At 39.1% G+C, this 25,380-nt stretch overlaps 1 protein-coding gene across 2 annotated transcripts; it reads left to right on the forward strand.

Annotated features, from left to right (window-relative positions):
- Nucleotides 1-2: 2 nt before the first annotated feature.
- Nucleotides 3-25,380, forward strand: rasa2 (RAS p21 protein activator 2). 2 transcript variants are annotated; one of them, XM_061782942.1, is made up of 24 exons: nt 3-204; nt 4,427-4,550; nt 8,603-8,706; nt 8,778-8,872; nt 10,200-10,276; nt 12,736-12,819; nt 13,699-13,771; nt 13,864-13,940; nt 14,397-14,498; nt 17,083-17,236; nt 17,434-17,582; nt 17,900-18,014; nt 18,175-18,249; nt 18,731-18,854; nt 19,239-19,345; nt 19,438-19,521; nt 20,102-20,179; nt 20,277-20,350; nt 20,588-20,694; nt 21,444-21,526; nt 21,683-21,891; nt 22,189-22,292; nt 22,928-23,108; nt 23,194-25,380. In XM_061782942.1, the coding sequence occupies exons 1-24, from the start codon at nt 147-149 to the stop codon at nt 23,222-23,224; spliced, it is 2,469 nt and encodes an 822-aa protein (XP_061638926.1). In that variant the 5' UTR covers nt 3-146; the 3' UTR covers nt 23,225-25,380. The 2 variants fall into 2 exon arrangements, with proteins under 2 accessions (XP_061638926.1, XP_061638927.1); XM_061782943.1 differs by lacking the exon at nt 12,736-12,819.

Here is a 25,380-nt window from a genome sequence, read left to right on the forward strand (position 1 = left end):
AGCAGTGTGCACATGCTGTGTGCGGGATCCTGACGTAACGCGGCAGTGGGGCTGGTTCTCTCCCACTCTGCCTGCCTGCATTCATAAACGGATATGATAAAGCCGCGCTGAATACAGCAGAGCAGCGACAACGGTCAGCTCTCACCATGGCGGAAGAGGAAGACGCGAGGATTCGGATTCTACAGAGCCTGCGTGGTAAAATATGTAAGTTTGACCTTGGAGCTGATGTATTGTCTCTCTCGGTCCGACTGAGTGACCGCCGGGGGGCGGTGGGGGTGTGTGGGGTGGGGGGGAAGCTAGCAGTAGCGAGAGGGAAAGCCGGAGGTAAGCGGCGTGCTATCTCCATCCGGGGGCAGAGACAGCCTGTTCGTCGGCTCCTTTTGCCGACCGGCTGCTGGTTAACGGCAAGTTAGCGTGGCATGCTAGTTGCAAACGATTTCATTCATGAAGCGCAGCGTTCCCATTGACTTGAAGCCAGGGCAGCTGTTCAAATAGAGCATTTGAAAACGGAACTCCGCTTGCTCATTTGGCCTCTGTTCTCGACTTCAGGTGCTCCGTTGGCCAAATCACATTTGGAGGCACGCCAAGGCTAGCCACCTTTACTATGAAGTTACCGTGGCAGTAGCTAGCGTTAGCCTTACTTTTGACGATAATTACAGCAATCGCGTTGAAAACAAACGACTCTGGCAGGCGAGTGAAGAGTCACTCAACCGGATGATTTTTGAGTTCACCCACTCAATGTTGATAATGACTGTGCTCTATGTACAGTCTTATGAGACTGGTATTTTGAAAACAGCAACCTGATCATTAGTTTTTCCACACCATTAGTATTTTATTTTGATATTTGCTGTCCTATATGACGTCCTTCAAAGTCTTTGATTTTGCTTTATGTAGAGTTGGAAAGACTGGCCTGAAAATAAGACATTTTACGGTGGCTGAGAAGTATATACATTTAAAAAAAAAAATTGAAACACTTTGAACAACTCAGAAACAGATTTTACATTTGTGAAAACAAATTGTAAAATTTAATGGAAACAGTAGGTACAGGAGGGTTTTGAACCTTTCTGTCAATCACATATTTTGCCAGTTGTAGAAAGATCCTTGAGCTTTGAGCATATAATAAAAGTTTTGCCCTTTTTGTTGATAACAGCTTTGTCGGTCAACCCGTTTCTGTCCATATGCTAAAAATTTGACTTTTTGGACAACATGGAGACGGAGAATATCGTAATGCCCTCTTATGTGGTTGAAGGATAACACAGTCGCTGATGCACTTCAGTCGCTTTATTACCGTGAGCGGTAACATAATGCACATTCATACAAAAGTTGCTATCGACTACAACTCACGGCGAGGCACTCCACTTGCAGACACCGCCAATCACCAGGCCTACCCTGAACGGCCCACAAAGAGTTACAGATGATACAATATGAAGAATATTTGCACACCATCACAGCTCAATGAAAACCATGTCACATTTGACTTCTTTTTTAGGAGCAACGAATATTGAATCATTTCATCTAAACACCACAAAGAACAGGAAAGGTTTGGACACATTCAACATTAGAAACGTCATAGATTAATGGTTCATTTCACCAAGCAGTTTTGACTTGCATGGATCAAATCAGACTGTTCACCTTACATAGTCAGACATCACGTCTACAAATAGTTTGTTAAAACAAAGTGACAGAGACATCTTTCATCTACAGCGTGCTCTGTAACTCTGTGCGGCTTAAAGTACAGTGGTGCCTTAAGATACGAGATCAAGGCAATCCTTGACCACACATTACGCAAACAACTCAAACATCTCAAGTCATCCTTACCCATTGAAATGAAAGGAAATACCATTAATCCGTTCCAGCCTCGCCATGAAAAGCAAACATTGCACTCTTATGATATTGTACTTTATACAACTATATAGTAATAATACAATTAAATAGAATGTAAAGAATTAAGCAGTTTGTGCATCATGAGTAATTCATTGCGGCTCCTTCTGGTGTGTTCTACTTGGCCACCGTGGGACAGCATAATGCAGGTAGGCAGACAAAAACGAGTTTCAAAACTACTGTGACTCAGTAAGCTACAGGGTTATTGGTTTTTTTTCACAGAAAATATAGAATATATGCCTGTGTTATTGATATGTTGTCCTTCTACATGTGTTGCTGCACTTTTTGTGTCCAAATATCCGTTGTTTAAAGCATTTTAAATGACATTAGTTAGTCCATCTATGGTATTTAACATTATGTGTTAGCATTTAACTAGCGGACTTTAAGGCAAAGTGTAGTTTGACAGTAAACTTAACTGGGAGTGGCATTAAACAGCTTGAAGCCTCTTTTCTGATGAATTCTTCACCATTTTGTATTTTAACGCCATTCTACAAGACTGTCTCAATTTGAATAAATGCAAGGTCTTATTCTAATGTCTATGTTATCACACCCTTGTGATATTCTTGAGGACCTTATATAATTGAAAAGAAAGGCTAAAGCTCAAACGTATAGGAGCAAAACAAGAAAGCAAGTGTCAGTTTCACTACTATGAATTAACCAGTTAAGCAGAACAAAATAGAGGAACTATAATGTCATGTAACTCACTTTGCCATCTTATGAAACAGCATTCTTCCACACTGTTGACCCATTGTTCATTTTCCTCTTTCATACACAATTCTATCATGATTAATCATCTGTGATAGTATATTTCGGAGCAGCCATTACACTTTGTTGGACACATTGTGAAACCAGACACTAATCAAAATGATGACATGAGGAATATCTTAGGTGCTGGTTTTCACAGGGTGACGTGTTAATGAGTTCAAATGTCAACAAGAAAACATGATAGTCCAAATAGGAATTAAGTGATCTGTTACTAATCATTCCTAACCTAACCATGAACTGTAATCGTATTAGCTTGCCATCTGCCTGATCTAACTGGTAACTGGTTTTTTTCATGCTCTGTTATTTATTCATGACTGTATTGCACAAAACCCCATATCCTGCAATCTGGGTCTGTCTGCATGCATCAGGTATGTGTGTAGAAAGTGTGAGCATTGTTGCCAATGCCACTCGTTTTGCTGATGAAGTCTGTGTTTCATGTTTTTAACCACACGACTCTCAGGTGCACTTGTATCTTAAATGGATTGCCGACTTGGTCAGTTCCCCTTACAGCCTTTACATAGTATCATATCAGAACATAAAAACAAACATTTGCACAATTTAGTTATACTTCACACGGGAGTTATCAGTCACACCTTTTTTATTGCTCTATTGCTGCTAAATGCACATTTCTTTTTCACAAATCTGTTGTATACATTGTTAGGGATGGACATTTGACCTCATTTCCTCGACCATGGGTAAATTTAAAGATTTATTAATAATTGATGGGTTTTTACTTTTATAATAGTTCTAATGAGAGAGTGAAATTTCTTTGAATGTTCTGAACTTCTGTTTCATGGTCAGTGTTAATGCTGGTGGAGTTGCAGAGCAGATGTGTGCATGGATGTAGCTCAACTTCCTCTACATGATGTCATGTTGTTCTTTGAGGGTGCTTCCCACATAAATAATAAAAAAAATCTGTAACAGATTTTTAAAATCTGAGCCACCCCATATGTGACAATTACAGATTGCTATGGGTGTTCTTCTTTTTTTTATAGTGTTTGATCTACTTTGAAAAGACCAACACAGCACACTGCACTTAGCCATCGGTAATCAGTCTCGTCGTCCAAACAAGAAGTCCTGCACGATCGAGCGTGACGTGATGTAGTACCCTGACTAGCAACGTATAATAGAGCATCCAGAGGGAATAAAAAAGCAGCAACAGCTAGGCTATATGTTGTCTCCACCTTCTTCAGTGTCTTGCTACATGATTGTCTAACGTTCCGTTCCACCTAACAACACACCGCAACGCTGAGTCCATGGCTTGTATGTTCTCGGTAATGACTCCATACAATAAGATATTGAACATGCTTAACATTTTATTATTGACCACAGCTCTTTTCTGATGAGATTGGGAAGGGTCAAGTCACTCATAAGACACTTCACACCACAAGATAATCTGTCAGTATCGTCTTGTCTAGCCATCACCTCATCAGGGTTTTGCTGATGAGAAGGGGGTGGCAATTGGCTTTAAAATTTGCCAGTTTGTCCTTGTGTGTACCTTGCTTTGTGATGACTAAATCAACAGCACCTCTGCTGTTTGCTGCCAAGTACTGCACTCAGTTTTACCTAAGTTGCTTCAAGATGTGATTTATCAATTCTACACATTCATTCATTTCTTAAAGTTCAATAAATCAATTATTCCCTCTCCTTATATATCCCAATTGTAGTACTCACCATATACAAATTATGACATGCTTTTTTGAAGGACAGAAGTTAATGCAATAAATTTTAAAAGTTTGTGGTTAGAGATGGTAATGATATACTTCTTAATGTGATGCAGGTGAAGCTAAAAACCTGGGTCCAGTCTCAGGCCCAAATCGACAAAGGGATCTTTGTACCTTTTGCACCATCAGTCTGGATCAGGAGGAGGTGTTCAGAACCAAGGTGTTTGACAAAAGTGTCAGGTAAGAAAATTAAGTTCTGCATGCTGGGAATTCCAACATTAACCTGGGTCCCTGTTACCCATGACTATGCGAAACATTATTCTGTACATACTAGTGCTCGGAGCCTGGGTAGTTTTCCCAACTCATTATTTGTGACGACGGAAATGAGCAGTGATCAAATTAATTTGATATGTTTTACTCCTTGTACTATTCCCAAATTATAGTCCAACAAATGAGAAGTCCAATTTGATTATTTGAAAACTATCTATTGAACCAGTAAGAGAGGACGCGGGCACGTTTTGACTTTTGACTGGTATGTTTTAGCTACCACGTCTACGTTAAGAAAAGTTTTCTTTTTAGTTTAAAATGGCTTACTTTTACGAAGATCCATCGCCGTATCTTGGCCACAGGTGTAGAATCTCAGCTGGGTCTGTTTTGCGCTTGTCGCCGGTGCTATAAATATTTGCGGACCAACCTGCCGCCTTTCCAGCTAGCCTGCTAGCTAGTTAGCTTGCTGGCTACCTAGCCGCTGTAGTTTCACAGCACGATGTGTTGATCAACGTTCTCGCATTAAATCTGCCACCACGGTCGCCTTCTCCAGCGAATAGCAATGGCCCCATTTCCGATTCCATTGTATCCATGCTCATTGGACAGCTAGGTTAACAGCAAGCCTCCGTCAGCTGTGACCCCATTTATTTATTTATTCATTTATTTCCACTATCTTTATGGAGCTCTCTGTGAATCCACAGGTAAAAGGCGCTTGACAGAATAAAAAAAGTACATTGACTCGTTTCATTCGAATACGAAAATATGGACTCAGCATTTGTTTTTGTTTATTTAAACTTGAGAATTGACTCTATTTACAATGGGCTCGTTCATATATTTAATATACTGTACATGAAGTCTCTTTTACCCTTAATTAGTTGTATTTTACACAATGTGAGAATTTCAATGATTATTATTTGTTATATATTCTCATTCATGTCTTGGTATTATGGTCAGCTGGAACCTGGTGCTTACTCGTTTACCTGTTTACTGTGTCTATTGAACATAAGAACATACATTATTAGTGGCATTTTAATGGGGCCTTTTAAGTTGGCATTCCAAATGCATTGTAGGGCAAAAATGAAATATTACATTGTAATAACTGTATGTTTGATTCAATTATTTTTTTCCTTTTCTCCATTCTTCTGACAGGGCCCAATAACAGCTATTTTGTCTATAAAACAGAATATTAGCAACTTGCCTTTAAGGCAGCACACCTGCACTGTAATTGTATTTGAATTTACGTGCATATTGCGTAATGCATGTGGAAATATGGAATTCATTGTGGTTATCAAAATCCATGCATTTTTTATTGAGCAGGTAATAATAATGATTGTGGTTTCTACCCTGCAATGTTATATTTTTGTCTAAAATGGAGTAGTTGTATGACTGGGTTGGCGACCTTTTCCATGCCCCTCACCCTTGTTCTTGTGTCCCCCTAGAAAACATACTACAGTTAAGTAACACATTTATTTATTTCAGAAACAATGCTCTTTATCCACATCATATCACAGTCATGTGCAGTGTGTGTGTGTTTTTAAATGGTTTAATGAAGCATCAGGGGAAACTTGTAACATGGGTCTTCTCTAGGTGTTTTACATCAGCTGTTTTTTTTCTCTTCTGATTTCCGTGCTGGTTGAAATAATTTTACACTCTGAGGAAGTGTGTCCTCCCACGCTCACCCCTGTATTTCTCTCTCTACTACCTCTGCCTCTGTTAAAGCAGTTAATATTCACTCTTAGTATCCCTCTGTGTTTTAGTTGTTTCCCGCACGGTCCCTATTGTATTTGGTTACTACATCTGATGTTCTAAAGATTTCAGGGAAGCTACTACCTTTGGCATCATACTGTATCTTTTATTTCCCTAATCTATTTAGAAGCCTTTATGATAACAAAAGAGATGGTTCAGGAGCATTATGGATAATATGTGTGTACAGAATGGGGGACTACATACCGGGAGGCACATTTTTGGTTGATGCTGAGTGGGTCACGTATACTGGATGTGTTGTCCAAACTTAAGTATAAAAATGTCTGATAGTTCATCCTCTATGATGTACTTTGCACTGTGGAGGAAGTATGAATGCTGGGACTGAACAAGGTTTTCTCAGTAGAAGTACCTAATTAAAAATTTTTGGGGGGGGGGATAAGTTACAACAATGAAGTACAACGGATTTAATAAAGGGTTCTCAATCACATTGCATTTTAGATTCTCATTGGGTTTTGTACTGGCTTTATTCCCAGATTTAGTGACTTAAAAATGGTTTGCATTGCAATAATACTTTGACGTATGAATACTTTATCCAGCAAAATTGTTGAGTCTGTGTCAGACAGATGATCCATCTGCAGCCAGCATAGTGCTTAATCTACAATCGGTTGTGTCACATCAAGCTGTGTAGCTGATGGTCTTCGGTGTGAAGTAGTGATGTTGGCAGAATGAAATGGCACAGATGCTTGGGCTGTCTGTTTGCCAGCTCCTGCAAGGCTTTTGTATTGTTTAAATAATAAAATAAAATAAATCAAAACATACAGTGGTGTCTTGAGATACGAGTTTAATGCGTTCCGTGACCATGCTGTCATTTCAAAACACCTGTATCGCAAAACATGTTTCCCCAATAAAATGAATGGAAATGTAATTAATCCATTCCAGTACTCTAAAAAAACGGCACAATTTTTTTTTTTTTTACATTTTTAATGAAGAAACATAGCATCATATTGTAAAATATTGTCATAAAAACATAATAGAAGAGAATGTAGTGATATTAACTAGTTTTTTGAATTGTAATGAAGTCACACACACACACACACACCAGTGAGACACACTCGCTACTGTACATCAGATGTTTAGTTGTTTACAATCCCCTTTTCTTTTCGGGTCAATGTTGCAATTTTTAGTTGCCTTTGTTACAGTTTGCTACACACTGGATGCGGCAGTATTTTCTCTTTAAACTCCACCATAAGCTTCAGCTTTACAGATATCATGTCCACTCTGCAGGTGGTGTGTGTTGTGGTACCAGCCATAGTAAAGGTATTTACATCACCTCGGGCTCCACCTGTCATTTTTTTCCTGAGAGGAAAAGTAGGAGCCAAATTGAGTGTTTGTCCAAGTAGATGATGCATCCCATGACTAATTGGGGCATGGCATCCTTTAGATGGGGACCACTGTTTGAGTTATGTTCACCTGCAACCCTGCTTGAATGGGTAAAGGACTGTAACTATAATGTGAAGCTAGTTGTGACCTGCTTGCCTGTGGTGTATTGTATATATGCTTCCAGTCCAGCTCTAACCACAGAAATAACAATCCTCCCTACAATGAGTCATTAATACTCCCTGTGCCGTCCACCTTCTGTTAACATGATACAGTAACATAGTACTGTAACATTACAAAGGTTTTAGTTATCAAGCTTAGGTCAAAATCAACTTTCGTCTCTAATTATGGTAGACGTTTTTATCAGCTGAAAGTACAGAATTATTGTCCTTGATCAACTATGGCGAAATATATGATTCTAAAATTATTATATTTGATGTGACAAACCTTCAGAATTTCTGTTTCAATGCAGTGTTGTATTGAACAGAATAATGCTGCCTGGAGCAGCTCCCATAGCGTGGCTGTAGCTCACCATAGCTGATCTCATGTTATTCTTTAGCGTGGACAACAAACTCGTTAAGACTGAATTAACAGTGCCTCTGCTGGCAGCCAGGCACTACCTTCCATTTTGCCTCAGTTGTTTCAAAACAAAAACCGGTAATTAGTTCCGCAGAATAAAAATAAATAAAGGATTTCATTACTGTGCCCATCCCTAATTCTGTTTTCAATGAATGGCATTAGGCAGTTAAATGAAGAACTTCCTGTTGAAAAAGAAAAAAAAAAAAAACATAACTCATTACTATCCCGATTAGTATTACTCTTCAAGGTAAAACTAACTGGGCTACAATCTCTAACACATTACACCTTGTACTGTACATATTTGCACTTATTCCCTTTTTACAACAACGCTGGAATCATGTTTGTAAATATACTTTTACTTACAGCCCTTTCTACGGTGAGGACTTCTACTTTGAGATCCCACGGCCATTTCAGTGTTTATCATTTTATATATATGCCAAGAGCGTTTTCCAAAGGGATTTACCAGTTGGTAAGTCACAATATATTCCTAGCTTAGTTAGTGACGTTATAGTTGAATGCATTATTGTTTTGTCTTTTCAGGCAAGGTGTCAATTCGAAAGGATGACTTGTGTAAATACAAAGGGAAGGAGCACTGGTTTAGCCTTCAGCCTGTGGACCCAAACTCAGAAGTTCAGGTAGATGTCTTGCAGGATTTACTATATTTAGCATTTTATCACAAATGTGTATCCTTTCCAATTTGACTGTATCTGTAAAACTTTTGGTTTGAATTTGAATGCCCCACTCTAAAGCGATTGATAATAAAGTTCCCTCCTCAGGACGCATACACCCTGCAGCACCGCAACTATACAAGCGGGAAGTCGCTCGTTTGCAACAATTGCAAACATTTCCAGTAAGGTTTAAGAATTCTGTGTCATTTATTTTTTGGGTTGCTGAACAGGACATTGTTCTAGTTTTAATGGTACATAGGTTGTGCATGTGAGTTGCTCTGTTTTACGGTATATTGTATTTCTTTTTATCAAAGTGGTTATTGTGGTCTGCACACCACCACTACTGTACTGCTGTTGCTATCGTGTTGACTTAAACTGCCATTAGCCCACGCCAGACTATTCTGGGTATGTGCTGCTTCACTGATTCACTCACAGACACGCTCAACTGCAAAGGTACATTGGTAAGAGGTCGATCGAGGTGTTATTTTAATGCCACTTTTGGTTTGACATCTTTGCTTTTGTTCACATTCAAATAAGTCAGATAATGAAAATAATACAAGGAACAGTATACGACAAACTATCTTTTGTGTCACATTCACTAAAAGCAGTTATTAGTGAGTGACTTAATTTGCTTGTCATTTACTTGTTTGAATACTTAGAGTGCTTAACATTACACAGGCTTCAAGTTCAATCATGCAATAAAATAACTGTTCACAAATGTTGCTAAGTGCTGAATTGCAGAGACAGGGTGCATCTGTGTGGGCGTCTTGTTTGTCTCCATTTCTCTTTTCCTTCTCTGTCTCTATCGCTCACTCTTTTCCCTCTCTCTCTCTCTCTCTTGTCTCTCACTCTTTTTTAACTTGTTCTCTCGCTCTCTGGCACTTCCGAACGCCTTCACCACATCCGATCTTTGTGAGTGATGACAAAATCCACAGCTGTGGTGGCTGTTATCACACACACACTGTACCTCCTGTAACATTAAAAACTGTGACACTTAACAGGAGGTAGTGCTGTGTTACAGGTCAAACACGTAGTCAACAACAATCGTTACTAAAATATAATATACTAAAGGAGGTTGTAAGAATGATATTCACCAATTAGATCAATTCTTCAACCATACTTTTTTAAATTATTAATCTACTGTCTGACAAGTCTGGATACAAGTAACATTTGAATAATTGCATCCATTATATTTTATGGACTTAAATATAAAAGCAGTGAGTACTTTCAACACTGAATCATAGCTTGCCGATTTAACTTTTCAACAGCCAGACCTTGTCCTCCTGTCTAACAGGGTAAGGTTCATCTGGAGATGAGACTGAATGAAGTGATCACAGAGAACGGCTCAGTGGGTCAGCATTTACTTGTGCAGTGAGTATTTACAGTACACTCAATACTAGCGGTGTCACAATCGATTACTCGATCATCAAATTAATCAACAGCTATTTTGATAATCGATTATTCATTTACAGCTGTTGTTAAACATAAAATTGTACTGATTTCAGTCTCTCAGCACTAACTATTGAAATATAGAAGCAGACTTATCTTTTGAGTTTAATCAAAATAAGATATTTGTAAATGTTAGCTTTTACTTTGGAAAACAATGATGAACTTTTTTCCTTATTTTCTGACATATGTTGCGTTCCAACATTTTGACCACTTTCACAGTATAACGATATCCATATATAAGAGCTGAATGTATTTGCCTTTTGCAAAGGTAATGTTCAGTTTTGATTTATACGGTCAGAGGGGTATTTATTTTATTATGGTTATTGTACTGTAAGGAAAATATTGAAGTAATACCTCTCTGACAGTATCTTTGTTAAGGCAGATTATTTGATTCAGATCTTGTATCAGATATCAATATATTGTGTAAGCAGTAAAAAGTGTCATTTTCTTTTTATTTACTAATTTTGTTATGTTGTATGGTGTTCATAGATAAAAATACTTTTTTTTTTTTTTTTTTTGTCGTATTTTTAGAATAAGAACAAATTCCAATTTGCCTTTTGCTGATATTTTTGCACAACATGCTACTAGTACCGCTCTCATAATAATAATAATAATAACAAAAACAATAATAATAATAATAATACATCTTAAATTAAACATATTAAACGTGGGAGGCCGATATGTTCAGAGGCAAGCACCCACTAAAGTACGAGTCTCTAAAGCATGCGAGTGAGTAATGGTCCGACCTAGGGCTGTCACTATCGAATCTTTTTAGAATCTATTCTCCTATTTGTTAATGATTGAATAATAATGGCCCCCTACCCAATTATTACAATTAAAAAAAAAAAGAAATATATATTTATTTATTTATTTATTACTACTAACATGCATTTTATTCTTATTTATGAGGTATGGACTTCAATCCTTCAACTGCAGATGTTTGTACTGAATTCATGGTTTAAATTTGGTGTACAGGATTTGAGACCGCTAAATGCTAAACGGTTAGCAATCGCGATTACGATTACCGTGCTAGCGATTACCATTTTAGGTCAAAAAATGCTAACTACCATTCAGTTCAGTGATACTTAACACGTTATATGTACATCACACATATGACAGTGTCTTAAAAATGACTTACAGATGCTCCTTTGTCGTTTTTGGCAAAGTTTATCATTGGCCTAACACTGCGTCCGTGTGAAACATGGGTTATGTTATTTTATCTCCCCCCCCCCCCCCCCCCCCCCCAGTGCTAGTCAAATCTTATTCAGTTATTTCATATTGTTTGCACTACCCCATTCATAATTGGAAAACAGGGTAATGAGGAGGAAATGGTGGTGCCTGGGCAGGAAGCCTGCAAGCGCTGTGATTTTCTTTAGCTGTCATTCTGTCTCACTCAGTTTATTTGGTTAAACTGTCACCTGCTCACTGTCAGCTCTCCAATCCACATGCATTGATGAATGCAGGTGTAAAATAAATAGGTCTGAGCTCATAAACTGCACGCATCTGCAAGTCATGCTTTCACAGTGTGACTAATCACTTGAGGTGATCATAGCAGACAGTAGTGTGGTGGATTAAGAAATAGACAAAGGAGACTTGGGGGAATATTGCCATGGCACCGAGAAACATTGTGCACAAATAACCTGGCCTCCCCTCGGCATGTCTTCTCCCCTCTGGCCTCACTTAGTGAAGAGCTGAATTCATTCTTACTCCCAAGTGACCCCTGCTTAGCAGCCACATCCTGTTTATGGTTCCTACAGTGTCTGTTTGTTTTTACCTGAAACACCTTTGAAAGAAATCACGGTCCCTGAGCCACACGTGTCATACATAAGCAAAGCGACATTGGCGGCCGCACTACCACTTTATTAATACATTCTCCTTACAATATTTTTTTTAATAAATTTTTTTTTTTTTAACATTCACATTCGGGTACACCTGTACATTAAGGGTACCCTTGGGAGGAATTTTTAAATATGTTACTAATTTCAATGGGGGAAAAAATGATGAATAAACACTCCAGTGACCACAAAAAATTATATTTCTACATGACTTACTTTATAGTTATCTAGTTTTGTGAAATCTTTATTCTTGCTGTCACCTTAATTTTCCACCATGTATAACTCTAAAAGGGGGGTCTTTATTGTAAAGAAATGTTACTGAAGAACTACATTTATGACAAACAACAGAAGTGTGCAGTGTCATAAAACTAGATGTGGGCTCACTATGTGGCAAACAGGTTACTTTTGCTGTTCTGGTGCCATATAACAGCTTTTTAATCCTGAATAATGTGTTCACAAAGTAGTCAATAGACAATGTGTTAATGTTTGGGGGTTGCATAATAGTTGTTTACACTTGTCATTGCATTTTCTTTGCGATATCTGCAGAATAATAGAGTGCCAAGGATTGCCGCTAATCAGTGGTCAGATCTGTGACCCATATGCCACCGTCTCACTAGTTGGACCTGCCAGGTAACTTTTATCAAATTATTTGTTAAAAGGGACTTATTTATTTTTCACAATTTTGAAACACTTCTGAGATGTCTTCATGACGTGGCAAGCTTTCCTCAAAATTATCCAGAATCACAGCACGCCTTTTAACCTCTCTTTAGAGCCCTGTTGAAATTGGCCAGTTTTAATGGGGTGTTCCTGTCTTATGCAAATGAGCCACTGCTGATGTCACACTTGATGGGTGGGCAAACACTTCAGAAACCAAGGTTTTTGTATACAAGCAATTGAGTAATCAGTTTTCTATTTACCATTCAAAATGTGAAAGACTGGTAATAATACACTGCATTTGTGGCTGTCTGTCATAGGGTTGTAGATTTAAGTCTTGCTTTGGATGAAAATATTGAAATTTAGAAATGCTAAAAGTTTGTCTATTTGTGACACAGTTTCTTCACTCTTCATACGGGTCGGCTGTGGGTTAATCGGTAGAGCGGGTCGTCCAGTGGCCGAAGGGTCGCCGGTTCGAATCCCGGCTCCAACTGTCCGCATGTCAAAGTGTCCTTCGGCAAGACACCGAACCCTAATTACTTCCAGTGGGCCTGGCAGCGCCTTGTGTGGCAGCAGCTGCCCATTGGTGTATGAATGAGTGAATGTGAGGCTTTGTAAAGCGCTACACTGTGATGGTGTAGATAAAGCGCTATATAAGTGCAGTCTATTTACCATTTATCATTCATTGCTTCTCAAATTGTATAGAACAAAAATTAAGAAAAATACCCGGCAGAAAAGGTCAGCATAGTTTGCAGAACGATTTTGGTCTCTTTAAGTCAAAGGAACCTTTGCATTTTAAAAATGGGCATGTGTTTTTGTGCAATTTTTTTAATGTAACATGTTCTCTCTCCACAGGTCTGACCAAAAGAAAACAAAGGTCAAGAAGAAAACCAGCAACCCTCTTTTTGAAGAGACTTTCTTCTTTGAGGTAAATTTGAAAACTTTTGCAATCTACTCTTCGCGGGTTTCAATGTTCCATTTAGAATGTTTAAGTTTAATAAAAGCCATTTTCATCTTAAGGTTACACGGTCCAGCAGCTACTCCAAAAAATCACATTTCCAAGTGGAGGAAGAAGACATCGAAAAACTAGAGATCAAGTTTGTTCGTTTTTATCCTATCTTTACATTTGTATCTCGTCCCAAAATAAAATATTTACTATCACTTGCTGCTCTGTTACGAAAAGTACCTACGTCGTGAGAAATTTTATCAAGCATGCACTGTACTGATAGAGAGCCTTGGTTTCTGGTTAAGGAATTGTGGGGCTTCAATAACAGTGGACCCATAGCACATGGGGTAAGACTTGATTAATTTAAAGGTAAACCTTGTTGCATGGTTTTGAGGTTTGGATTTGAAGTGGTACTGTTGCATGGTTATTTGATTGACTTATTTGAACTAAGACAAAAAGCACTCTTGAATCCACAATTTAACATTTTTAAGGCGCCTTGTGAATGGGTTGGTTGTGTGTTTGTGACATGCAGCATCTTACACAATTTGCCTTTACTGTATGTACTTGGCATATGTCCGTACTCTACTTGCATCTTGTACCTTTGCAGAGTCGATTTGTGGAATAATGAGAATCTTGCTCAAGATGTGTTCCTGGGGGAAACAAGGGTACCCGTCAAGATCCTGCGAAATAATCACAGCCACAAAGCCTGGTAAGGATGACGTAGAACAAAAGTACTTAGCATGTCAAAGGCTGATGTATTTACATCATGCTGCTGTCAACATATACCATAATGAAAACCAGCATGTCTATAGTTATTACAACAGAATCCAAATGTCCCAGTGTTGTCTGGTGCCCAGACTCCAGCCTGTGCATCCCTTTTTATAAAGAACCGAACAATAGATTTAGTTATTGATGCTAACACAGCTGTGACTAAAAAGGGCATGACAGTTTTGTCTAAAGTTGCTGTCACACCTACTGTCTTTAATCAAGTTGAATGGAATGGGAATACAATTGACCGTTTGGTTTTGTTTACATTTTGATGCTCTGAGTCAAAATTTAGTAATCACATACAGATAAAAACAAATTCCCCCAAAAAACCCTCTGACATCTGCCACAGTTCCCCTGGTGATAAAGCTGCTTTAACCAATCAGAACCAACATACAAAACCAATGAATCCTAAATCTTCGGCTTATGGGGATGATTTTAAATATTATAAGCTGCATGCTTGATGAATCCAAATCGTCTGCACAACACAAGTTTTGAAAACATACATGAATACCAAACTATGTTGAATTCTAAGATAAATGCTCAGTCAGTGTGACCAATGAAAATTAGGGAAATTGGAATTAGGTACAGTAATCTATTAAAATGTGAATTGTGCCCAAATTTGCTTTGACTGAAGACTTATGTTTTGTTTTGTTTTTCAACAATTTTAAGTATTTCACCTACTGTATATGTGAATACTAATCAGTCCCGCTGTCTTGTTCAATCACCATCACAAGAGTTAAGTACATTTTCTTGACATAGCACTTCTTACAGAGAGAGCTCACAAAGTGCTTCAAATTGTTCAAATACAGAGTCACAAACATTATACCATTTAATAGAATCCATTCCTTTTCTGTACCGCTTATCCTCACGAGGGTCGCGGTTGTGCTGGAGCCTATCCCAGCTATCTTCGTGCGAGAGGTAGGGTACACCCAGAACTGGTCGCCAGCCAATCGCAGGGCACATTGAAACAAACAACTATTTGCACTCACATTCATACCTACGGGCAATTTAGAGTCTTCAATCAACCTCCACGCATGTTTTTGGAATGTGGGAGGAAACCAGAGTACCCGGAGAAAACCCAATTAGGCACGGGGAGAACATGCAAACTCCACACAGGCAAGGCCAGGATTTGAACCCCGGTCCTCAGAACTGTGAGGCAGATGTGCTAAGCAGTCGTCCACCCATTAATAGCATAATTAAAAAAACTCAACTATCAAGTCTTACTGGAATGACTGCTTGTTTTTAACAGATGACACAGAAAGATGTGTGATTTATAGCACACAGATGGGATATCAACTACTTTATTTCCTAGTCCTTAAAAAAACATTTATGAGTAGCTGATATTAAATATATCAGAATCAGAATCATCTTTATTTGCCAAGTATGTCCAAACACACAAGGAATTTGTCTCCGGTAGTTGGAGCCGCTCTAGTACAACAGACAGTCAATTTACAGAACACTTTGGAGACAAAGACATTGACAAAAAACAATTGTGCAAAAAGATGCAGAGTCCTCTAGCACCTAGAGAAGTTCGAATGACCAATATCGCAATAGACCGGTGCAATGACCATTGTGCAAGGGGCGCTGAGACTTCAAGGAGTGTATGCGGTTTAAAGTGACGAGTAGTGCGATAATCTGGGACAATGTTGGTTGTGCAAATGTTACAGATACTCCTCAAACAGTGTGCAATGGAGCAGATGCTACTCTGGCAAGAGTGGCCAATATATGCAAATAGTGCAGCATGGCGAGACAACTACAGTGAGTGCACGAGTAATACATAATTGGCCCCACAGAAATGTGACAACGAAGTCAAAAAATTGCCAGCATGTTGTAATGGAATTGTAGGTCAGGTGTTTAAGAAGTTGATCGCAAGAGGGAAGAAGCTGTTGGAATGTCTACTAGTTCTAGTTTGCATTGATCGGTAGCGCCTACCTGAGGGAAGGAGCTGGAAGAGCTGGTGACCGGGGTGCGGAGGGTCCGAGAGGATTTTGCACGCCCTTGTCTTAGTTCTGGCAGCGTGCAAGTCCTCAATGGTGGGTAGGGGGGTACCGACATATGGTCGCATTTGAGATTTTACTATCATTCATTTTCACTCATCTTGCACATAGTCTTGGACAGCTCAAGCATATGCAAGTTGACCATGGGCGGGGTACTTCTTACAAATCGGCAGTCAATCACAGGGTCGCTGTATCACAAAGTGTCCTTTATTGGACGCAGCTGATGTTTTGACTGTCTTAGATTATGTATATTATATTGCATAATGATTGATGAGCCATGTACACTAATACATTCTGCGTGTGTCCAAGTGTAATGAATCCGGTTAGTCATTCGCTCTCTAGTTTCAGACCTGTTTTTCTATATTGCATATCTATACATATATAGTGTCTGTCTTGTTTACCTCTGTAATGTTAGGCACCAACATGTTGAGCCTTCTGAACTCTCACCCCAGCACATGTGATTAAAGATTGATTGTAAACTGGTTTGTGCTCACATCACAATCAACAACATATCTCTGGTTTTATTAGGTATCTTCTTCAACCTAAAGGGACCGGAAACAAGTCCAAATCTGATGATTTGGGATCTTTGCGGTTAAAGCTGGCCTACGTAGAAGACACAGTACTGCCATCTGCCTGCTACATACCACTCTGCAACTTGCTGCTCAAATCTCCTGATGTGAAGGTAGGGTAATGTGAAGCCTTAGAATTTTTTTGTGAAAGACTTTGCTGCAACTTTCCTGTCTTTGGCCTAATAGAATCACTGCATTATTTATTTTTTTATTTCACATATCTGTTTCTTCACCAGTTTCCTTTCCCACAGAGTGAATTCAATGTATTTCCTTTCAGCTACCTTCTTCTCTTACTCTTGCATCCTTTCAGCCCATCTCTGCGTCAGCAGCACACATCCTGGGGGACATCTGCAGAGAGCGATACGAGGCCGTTCTGCCCACGGTTCGGCTGCTCCTGCATCACAGTCGCTTTGTGCCTTTTGTCTCTGCTGTGGCAGCATTGGAGTTGGACAACACTCAGTGAGAACTTTCCACACATGCAGAACAAGTAGTGCTATCCTCAACATGATAAATATTGTTGCATTTGTACTCCTAAATAGTTCTTTTTTTTTTATATATATATACATGCTATTATATGCTGGTAATTCCGTTCATGATTCAGTATATTTTAGCACTATTCCAGTGGCTTTAGAGCTACAACGGAAATTGCGTGTTAAGTTTTTGAATGCTTCACTTGTCTAGAGTAATTAATTAATCCAATCCAAATCTGGAAAACGTTAAAAGTTGAAACAAACGATGTGAAGCAGTCAAAACCACAATCATTCTTGTCTATACAGGGAGGCTAACACTATCTTCCGTGGCAACTCACTGGCAACGCGCTGCATTGATGACATGATGAAGGTCGTGGGAAAGAATTACCTAGCTGTTACGCTGAAGCCTGTAATAGATGAGGTACAAGAAAACACACACACACACCCAAAGTGGGAGAGGAAATTCTCACTGCACAGTATATTCTAAAGTTCAGTTAAAAACAGCCGTGATGTTTAGAACAATACATTTTGTTTGGGCTTTTTTGTCAAAATATCTCAAATAGTTTTCTATCCTGTCATAGATCTGTGAATCCAATAAAACATGTGAGATTGACCCCAATAAACTAAAAGAAGGGGACAATGTGGAGGTCAACAAGGTAAATATTTACTCGTCTTAAGAAACATTGTTACTAGTTCTAGATAGTTGATTGCTACGGATGAGTGTTAGTGCCAAACTACAAATAGTAAAATAATGAGGAAACATGGTGTTTTACAAGAATGAGAATAAAGTCATACGAGTAGAAACCTTTTGGCACATCAACACAATCATCGGTATGGTCAGTTTAATGTGATTGTGTCTCTGCTCACAGAAAATGTACGGTGTTTAATCAGAAGCGTTTTTAAGTCATACTTAATGAAATTACCCCGTTTTAATATGGGGAGTCTTTAGAAAAATGCTCAAAACACGTTTGCGTTTAAGATTGTGAGCTTTCATCAAAAGATGTTACGACTTTATTAAATTACAATGTATTTATGTACAATGCATGACTATTTTCGAAGCATTACAACTCAATTCTTTTCAGTGCAGCACTAATATATGTTTACAAGATCACACAAATGCACTTGTTCTCTCTGTAGGAGAACCTGCAGGTTTACGTTCAGAAAGTCTTCTCCTCGATCACTCAGTCTAATGCCAGCTGCCCTCCATCAATGTGTGCTGTCTTCCGGTCACTGAGACACTTGGCCTGCAAACGTTTTCCAGGTGAATACTCTTGTCTGTCCTTCTTGAAACCATCTCAAACAACTACAAAACTATTCGAGTGAAACCGAGGCATGTGCAGATCTTAACATTGGAAAATCAGAATGTAATTACAGAAAAGGAATATTGAATTTTTAGTGTCACATGGTGTCTCGCTTAAATTGCAGAACAAGGTAGTTTAATGTCACTGGTTTCGATGACCAACAAGCAAAAGTAATTTCTAAAAAAATGATAATTTGGAATTAGAAATAATAATAAAGTATACCTTCGGCAACTCTCCCAAACCAAAGAATTAGCTCCATATTGTGTCAAGCTCAAGAAATATCAATAATGCAATAAAGATGATCACATGAACTTGTTTTGGGAACTCTTGTTGTCTTTCACCAGCTGACCCTCATGTCCAGTACTCGGCTGTGAGCAGCTTTGTGTTCTTACGCTTCTTTGCTGTTGCTGTTTTTTCTCCTCACTCTTTCCAGCTCCGCTCACATCACCCTGTAAGTTCTCCACACCAGTATTGTAAATGACCATCTAATGGGCGGACAAATATACTAAGAGAACAGTTTTCTTAATTCATGTTTAATTCTAGGATCCTGACGTTTCTCGTACACTCACTCTCATCTCAAAAACAATCCAGACGCTGGGCAGCTGGGGCAGTTTGTCCAAAAAATTGGTAAGCAAAATTGATCTGTTGTAATTAGAATTAGTGACAGAAACAAAAGTAGGTTGATTGAAGACTCTAAATTGCCCGTAGCTGTGCGAATGGTTGTTTGTTTATTTGCCCTGCAATTGGCTGGCGACCAGTTCAGGGTGCACCCCGCCTCTCGCCCGAAGATAGCTGGGATAGGCTCCAGCACGCCCGCGACCCTAGCGAGGATAATCTCTTCAGAAAATGGATGGATGGACAGAAACAAAACACACTCATTTATCGGGGGTTTGTGTTTGACAGTGAAGTTTGAAGGTAATATTGAGGGTCAAATCTAAAGGACTCTGATGAGGGCCGTTGTTCCACTGGCCTGATCATAGAATGGTTGTTTGTTTATTTGCCCTTGTTTATTTTATCGGGGGTTTGTGTTTGACAGTGAAGTTTGAAGGTAATATTGAGGGTCAAATCTAAAGGACTCTGATGAGGGCCGTTGGTCCACTGGCCTGATCATAGAATAGATGTTTCATTCAAAACATTGAATAATAATTTAATTTAAAAGGGCCAAAAAAAATGGGAATGAGATTGTTCTTTTTCTCCTCCTCTTCAGTCCAGTTTCAAAGAATCGTACATGTATGACTTCTTCAAATCATTCCAAGAAGATAAGTGCATTGAAAAAGTAAAAAAGGTAAAACCCCAAAAAATTGTCGACTATCTCTATTTAGTCATCTTCTGTTTCTTATTAATAGTGTAAGAACTGTAATTTTTTTCTTCTCTGCCTGTAGTTTCTTGATGAAATATCTTCAAACGTCAGCAAAGAGTCAAGTGGCTTGGAAGACGCAGTGGTTCTGAAGGAGGGGTGAGGGTTCTTTCTAAAACTGTGTGAAGCCAAGCAGTCGCACTGGGATTTGGGAGCTAGTTTTGTCATCATCATTCATTTAAATAATTGATATCCTCTAACGTAGTTTCCTACTTTGCAAATGGGTTTGAAAAGGCTTCTTCCTTTATGATTCTGGCTGAGTAGTTGTACTCAAACTAGAAGGAAGCACCATATGCAGGTGAATTGAAAGTGAAAGGCATGCTGGTGACTCTTTAGGGAAGTACAGAAACGGGCCCAGGGGAGAAAACGCCTTGGCAAGAAAAACTTCAAAAAGCGATGGCTTCGAGTGACAAACAGAGAGCTTTCCTACCACAAACAAAAAGGTGAGAAATATATATTCTTCATCCTTACCTTATCGGTTTAATCTAGATCGCGGGTGTCAAACTCAAGATCCGGCCTGCCCGTCATTTTATCCAGCCCGCTAAAGCAAATCATCTACTTTGTTTCTTGCTAAAATCTGTGGCAATATTGTTAATTGTTTTCACGTTTAATAACGTTTAAGTACTGCAAGCATTTGTTACCGAACCCATTATTATTATTTTTTTTAAACTAGTTGTCCATCAATATGTTGACTGTATCTATGTAATAATATAATGAGTCAGTTTGCATTTAAGGAGTTTCATAGTCATAAATTGCCCCCTGAGGGAAGCGAACCTTACCGCAATGAGACCTGTGACAAAAATGAGTCTCGATGGTCACCTCCGCATATTGAGTAGCACTTTGTCACAGAGTCATTCTTGATATTACCAACAGATGGCATCAAATTAGGCTCCAATCACTGAGCCAGAGAGGTAAATTGAAACAATTTAATTACAGTATACTGTTTTGGACAGATGTTTATTTGATTTGAATGCAATTAATATGCAAGTTGAAAATCAAAATGTGACTTTTAAATGGAAAGGGAAAGAAAAATGGTTAAAGCAATTAGTTGTAAAACCTTTGGTAAAACATACAATTGTGTGTATTAAATACATTTTTACTTTTATTGTCAACAGACAGAGATAAAATCAAATGTGAGTTTTTGAAACAACTGGTGAAATAGTTTCCCCTCACAATAAATTCTGCTTCTTAGGGAAAGAGGCCGTCTGTATCATCAATGTGAAAAATATCCAGGCAGTGGAGAAACTTGAGGAAAGTGCCTTTACCCGTAAAAATGTACGTAAGCCCATTCCCTTCTGACTTCCGATTATTCTTATGTTATTGTTATTGTTTGCTTAATAACAAGTGACTGTTCCTTAAAAAGAAGAATGATTTTTGTTTTTTTAATTTTACCAATCTGATTTGAGAATGGCAATGTTTCTGGTGCGTTAGATGTTTCAGGTGGTTCATGCGGAGAAGCAGCTGTACATGCAGGCAGGAAACTGTGTGGAAGCCTGTGAGTGGCTGGATGTCCTGGGCCAAGTCAGTCGCTGTAATGAGGGCCGCTTGGCCACCTTTCATCCGTCCAACTACAGCGGCGGCTCCTGGCAGTGCTGTAAAAGCCAAAGCAGCAGCTCGCCAGGTTGTAAGCCCTGCACCATGTGAGTCTTTCTCCACATCATCAACAAATCGACACACTCTTTCCTATGGTTTGTTGTTTACACCATTTAGATCAAAACCAACTCTAAGGAAAATTGTTCATGATTGTGAAATCCTATTTGGGGGCGGGGGGAGTAGTCCATGAACTTAGAAATGGCTAGTCAGGTCTGTTTTGATACTACAAAGTGAAAAATGCCCACTAATGCATCGGATTGTGTTGCCTATGTGGGCAGTTTGAGTGTTCGTTCTTCTCTGCTCTCCCAACATTGCATGTCTCTCAACTTGACCTACTGTTTCAGCACCATGCAGGCCAACCTGCAGCTGGACATCGACTGTGATCGGGAAACAGAAAGGATTTTCTCCCTCCTCTCTGCAAATGACACCAAGCTGCAGAACATGGAGGGTCAGTGTCTAAGCTTATTAAATTATTTCATTCTTCACATCGGATTTTTTTTACACATCGTTCTCTCGACCAAAGTCAACTGTGATGGGCTCCAGCTCACCCTTGACAATGGACATGAGAAATACTATCAAATGGATGGGTTGTCCATCCATCCATTTTCTGAGCCGCTTCTCCTCACTTGGGTCGCGGGCGTGCTGGAGCCTATCCCAGCTGTCATCGGGCAGGAGGCGGGGTACACCCTGAACTGGTTGCCAGCCAATCGCAGGGCACATACAAACAAACAACCATTCGCACTCACAGTCACACCTACGGGCAATTTTAGAGTCTCCAATTAATGCATGTTTTTGGGATGTGGGAGGAAACCGGAGTGCCCGGAGAAAACCCACGCAGGCACGGGGAGAACATGCAAACTCCACACAGGCGGGGCCGGGGATTGAACCCGGGTCCTCAGAACTGTGAGGCTGACGCTCTAACCAGTCGCCCACCGTGCCGCCTGGATGGCATTGTGATGCATCAATTTTAAACCAGTCAAGCAAAGTGCACTGACATTTTAGGACAGCAGAATACATTGGCCTGTTCCTGGATTACAGTAAATTTAAAAGTGCATTATGTAACATTGTATCCTCTCTACTTAGATGCATGTGCCAGTATGGCTGTATACCAGGGGCCCCAGCGAGAACAGGAGGAATACTCTAAGTTTACCATTCAGGAGCCCAAAGAAACTTTTCAGACGCTCAAACAGCTCCGAAACATCATGGTGGAGCTTCAGCGGCAACATGAGATCCGAAGTGACACCACGGCGCAGTATGGCAGTTTGTAAGTAGGCACTGCTTAGCTTCCTTCGCATAGCGGATCCCCCTCAAGAAAACCCCTTTTTTAAACTCCACTCTTTATTTTTTAGGGACAACCCAATAGTGGGAAAAACTTCCTAAGCAGGCCTGGCCTCTACACCAGCGAGAACACACCAGTGACACAGATGGATCTCCTCCAGGAGTCCCAGTCTAGGAAGTCCACCATGTGTCCAGAAGGAGGAGCTTTGACTCCCAGTCAGCGTTGAAGCTATCCTAAGAACAGGAAGTGAACTTGTTCACTATTTTAGGATTTCTCCTCCACTCAGAACCAGATCGACACCTTTTTTGGTGTTATCGTCTTGATGCCGTATGTCGTCTCTCACAGCCTTGTAGGTCTTTTATAAAGCGCCTCCTTCTTAGTTCACATCCACAGCTGTGTGAGTAGGCTGCTATTTTAATTGTATTCACTCAGTTTTAGATGAACGGCTGTGAGGATGGATCTCATAAGAGGACTGTCCTAAACACTATGAGGTTTTAGCATCTTTCCAGCGCTGAACAAATGTGTACATTTTCCAAGGTAAAGAGGACAAAAGCCAATCTGCCTTTGGAGGTTCTTTCGCATGTCATGGTGAGGGAAGAAATAATGCAAAAGCACTTTAATATTTCTCCAAATGAGAAACTGATTACTAGATACTTGGCGTATCAGCTTTCCACATTTTGATCAGTTACATGATCCCAATTTTGTTTTCCACCCTGTACAGTAACATTTATAGCTGGTTAATTTTATAATTTTCTTGACCAAAGACAATTTCACAGCTTTGACTTGAAAAACAAAATTAATGTATTTTGAATACAACTATTTTAAAACGTGGGAAGAAATGTAATATCTATATATTTGTTTAATGCCTATGTTTTGATGACATATCCTTTTACTTTTTTGATGACTTGTGGCAGGCAGATTGCATGGATGTGATCTTTTTTTTTTTTTAAATCCTGTTTGTGGCTCATATTGGTACAAGAGCACAAGTATCTCAACAGGTGGCTACACATGATGAAGGAAATCCAGACTCTTAAGAATATGACTGGAGACAATCTCTTTAATGAACACATTTCTTCTTGGCGCCAATGGGAGAATTTGTTCACATCACTGCTCCAGCTTCGCTACCACAGCAGACAAAAAGTCAAAAAAGGGAAAAAAAAAATGTTATGTCAAGCAATCAACTCCTGATATTTGAAAGCACATAATTTTTCTTAACGTATCGGTGGCAGTGAAATAAGGCTCCGTTTTTAGATAGCGTTCTATTTATACAGCATTACCTTATGTGGTCGTGTCAGGAGCATCAGCGATCCATTCCATAATATTCTTTTATGCCCTGACACTTTTCCTCCAGCAATGTTGAAAAGATGAAACTTGAATTTGTAATTAAAAGTGTGACAATGTGGGATTTACCATTATTATCATTTTTTTTTTGTAGGTTTATTGGAAATCACTTGTTTTGTCTTTGGTCTGTCATTTATTTCTAACATGTCTTTTATATTTAATGCGAATAAACAGATTTTGTATGTCCCCCCCTTTTTTATACTATTGATGTCATGTGTTGCTCTGCTGGTTTGACACCTTGTTGACTCCTTATGTGCCACTGTTTTTGCAGGCTGGAAGGGAAAACCTGACTATTTGTGGTAATGACATTTTAAACTCAAGACACTATTATTGCACATTGCTTCTGTGGTTTTAAGAAGGGACCATAGTCTTGTGGCTCGTGTCCTTGTATGTATTAGTGAAACAATGTGAAAATACGTATTTCTGTTCCATTTCTGTATGTCCATATGAGGTACAGTAAGATTATTATTTTTTTTTCTCTTTATATAAATAAAGTGCCTGTCACTTTCCTGTCAAGGTGAGGGTGTGGAGCAAATATAACAGTTGCCGTTTATAACAGCAATATTTACAAAGAAAAACAAAAACAATAAGACTAACTGGTGAAATATATCCAGATGAGAATGAACTTCCACATCGGTTGTGGTTTGTTTCTGAGACAGACAAGTCCAGTTGCGTCATGACAGAACAAAAATAACAATGATTTAAAAGCTCTGTTGAGACAACACTGCTATTAAATACATTGAATTACTCAATGCCATTTGTTGTTCGTTGGATGTCGTTCACTACTTAAGGCAAGGAAATTGCCTATGAATGTCTCCATAAATGTCCCTTTTGAGGCACTTTTTTTTTTTTTTCTATACTTGGTCTTTTTGTGTCAGTTTAAATCGCTGTACAATAAACATTTTGCCAAAGCTTC

This window comes from Phyllopteryx taeniolatus, chromosome 8 (genome assembly GCF_024500385.1).
Source record: "Phyllopteryx taeniolatus isolate TA_2022b chromosome 8, UOR_Ptae_1.2, whole genome shotgun sequence".
In the NCBI taxonomy this organism is placed as follows: domain Eukaryota; kingdom Metazoa; phylum Chordata; class Actinopteri; order Syngnathiformes; family Syngnathidae; genus Phyllopteryx; species Phyllopteryx taeniolatus.

What these genes read in the sequence shown, in the direction of transcription:
- rasa2 (XM_061782942.1), top strand. Translation starts at nt 147, where the DNA reads ATGGCGGAAGAGGAAGACGCGAGGATTCGGATTCTACAGAGCCTGCGT. An exon ending in CCAAAGGGATTTACCAGTTG is followed by an intron (nt 8,707 to 8,777) that starts GTAAGTCACAAT and finishes TTGTCTTTTCAG; the next exon opens with GCAAGGTGTCAATTCGAAAG. An exon ending in CAAGCTGCAGAACATGGAGG is followed by an intron (nt 22,293 to 22,927) that starts GTCAGTGTCTAA and finishes CTCTCTACTTAG; the next exon opens with ATGCATGTGCCAGTATGGCT.